Here is a 2,588-nt window from a genome sequence, read left to right as displayed (position 1 = left end):
TAGAATGTACATCGGGATCGAGCTAAGCACGTGTTGCAGAAGTACCAATTTACCCCCTGTTGACAGAAGCCGTGTGCTCCAGTGGAGCAATCTGTCTCTCAGTTTTGCAATGACCGAATCAAACAGTATGCAAGACATCCGTCCCTGTGCCATGGGTGCCCCTAAGTAGGTGAGAGGGAAGCTCTGCCTCTGAAAACCCAGTGTCAAAGCCACTAACGCACATTGCTCCTCCGACGCCCACTTTGAGATAAGGAACGAACTCTTCCCGGCATTAATCCTCTGATCGGAGAATGATTGGTAATGCTGAAAGATATTCCCCAAAGCCTATAGACTCTCGCTCAAACATCTAGCAAAAACCAGGATGTCATCTGTGAAGGCCAAGTATGGCACTCGGGATCCTACCGACACAAAGTACCAGTCCACCTCCTGGGCAAACGACTGCAGTGCATGCCCCAAGAACTCTGCGACTAACAGGAACAGAGCCGGCGACAGCGGGTTGCCTTGGCGCACTCCTCTGGAGGATTTGAAAAACCCTGCTGGCGAGCCATTGATAAGGACCGAGAACCAGTTGTTGGACAGCATCCGGAAGACCAAATCTATCGCCCATTCGGAGAAGCCGAACTGCCGCATCATAAAGATGAGGAAGCCCCACTCCACCGTGTCATATGCCTTTTCCATATCTAACTTTAACATGATATTTGGCGCCCTCACTCTTCGATCTATATCCAGTGCCAGTTCTTGGGCTAGGAGGATGTTATCAGTGATCCCTCTACCTGGAACAAACCCAGACTGCCAAGGTGATATTAGCTTGGGGAGCAGTAGGTTAAGCCGGTTGGCCAGGATTTTTGAGATAATCTTAGAGCTGACATTGCATAGGCTAATGGGTCGGAACTCTTTCCATTGGGATGCCCCCACCACCTTCGGGATCAGGACTATCATGGCACTCTGAAGGCCCGCGGCTGCTAATCTCCCTTGAAGAAATCCTGAACGGCTAACAGTAAATCAGGATGAATGATATCCCAGCATCCCTAGTAGAACCCAGCTCCATACCCGTCCGGGCCTGCGGCACTATCCACCGACAGTGCAAACACCACCTCCTTTAGCTCCTCCACTGTTGGCATCCTGAGAAATAGCTCATTCTCTTCCGGGCTCACCGTCGGTAGTGTACCGTCTATCACTGGTGGGGATCTACCCTCCCGTGCTATAGAAAATAGCCGCGCAAAATACTGAGCTGCGGAGGCCTTGATCCCCTCCTCGTGCTCAATCCATTGCCCGTTCTCCCCTTTCACCCAAGCAATGAAATTCATGGACCTTCGCTGTTTGACCACTGAGTGGAAAAATTTCGTGTTTTCATCGCCCAACTGTATCCATTTAACCGCTGATTTTTGCTTCCAATATTCCCCCTCTAAGGCGAGAGCTCGGTCGTGACGGGCCCGGGCCTCTCCCAATGTTGCTCTCGAAGTTGGGTCCCGCACCAAGTCGTACTCCTGCTCCTTCTGCTATAAGTCCTTCTCTGCCTCGCTCACATTCTGAAACAGATTCCCAGACACTTGCGCATTCCAGCTTCAAAGGGCCCACTTGGTCTGTGACAACTTGCCAAAAAAGCCCACCATTCCACTCCCAGACACTGGGGTCCTCCAAGCCCCCCTAACCATCTCTAAGAACTTAGGGTGCCTCCTCCATACGTTGAGGAATCTGAACGCCGAGCCACGCCCCATTGAACTCCCACACTTAATTAGTAATGGGGCATGGTCTGACCGCCCGCGCATTAAGTGGAAAACTTTAGTGGTCTGGAATAGTTCCCCCCAGGCCTCATTCGCTAAGGCCCTATCCAAGCGCTGCCACAAAGAACCGTTTGTCCACGTGAAGGCCGAGCCATCAAAACTGACCTCCGATAAGCGACAGTTAAACACTGTATCGTTGAACTCCTCCATGTTACGCAAGTTTGGGGGGGCTCCCCCCAGCCTCTCCTCTGCCTTGGAAATGACGTTAAAATCCCCCGCGACCATCCACGGCCCGTCAAGGCCCCCGGCAATCTCCTCCATTGCCCTCCACAAGTCTCTCCTCCCTACCCATGTGCACTTTGCATATACTGCTGAGAAGTGAAGAGTGGTCCTAACCCATGTCGCCTTCATATGGACCAATTGGTCCCCCTGTTCCTCGAATTCGACTTAAAGTCTCGCTCCAAAGGACCCAGATTTTGCCTTCCAAGAACGCTTGGGCTCTAGAGAAACACAGACGTCGGGAGATAATGTCGAGCTGTCCAATGTCCGTCATTGGCTCCAGCAAAACCAACAAGCGAACAGAATGCTGTGAGCATAATTTCTAGAGGAACTGTTGAGACGCAGCCCGAGAGATACCCTGTATGTTCCATACCATTATATTGAGCGGCCTAATCATTTGGATGTGGAAGAAGAAGGAATTTGTGCACGAAACTACTGCAGCTTCTTGGCGTAGTTTGTAGGCCTCCCAGATTTCCTACCCAGATTGTTGAGAAGCTCAACATCCTTGGCATCGATGAACGCACCCCGTGGGAGATTATTTTCCAGCAACTCAGCACGACGGATTCGTTTTTCCAGCCAACCATG

At 51.4% G+C, this 2,588-nt stretch overlaps 1 protein-coding gene across 1 annotated transcript; it reads right to left on the bottom strand.

Moving 5' to 3' along the window:
- Positions 1-1,565: 1,565 nt before the first annotated feature.
- Positions 1,566-2,135, bottom strand: LOC140021302 (uncharacterized). The gene has a single exon (XM_072072071.1). It carries the CDS (start codon positions 2,133-2,135, stop codon positions 1,566-1,568), a length of 570 nt encoding a protein of 189 aa, XP_071928172.1.
- Positions 2,136-2,588: the final 453 nt, after the last annotated feature.

The sequence above is a fragment of the Coffea arabica genome, chromosome 11e, assembly GCF_036785885.1.
Source record: "Coffea arabica cultivar ET-39 chromosome 11e, Coffea Arabica ET-39 HiFi, whole genome shotgun sequence".
NCBI lineage: Eukaryota > Viridiplantae > Streptophyta > Magnoliopsida > Gentianales > Rubiaceae > Coffea > Coffea arabica.
This window is presented reverse-complemented; position numbering and strand designations above follow the sequence as displayed.

Coding starts and splice junctions, on each gene's coding strand:
- LOC140021302 (XM_072072071.1), bottom strand. CDS start 2,135: ATGAAGGCGACATGGGTTAGGACCACTCTTCACTTCTCAGCAGTATAT.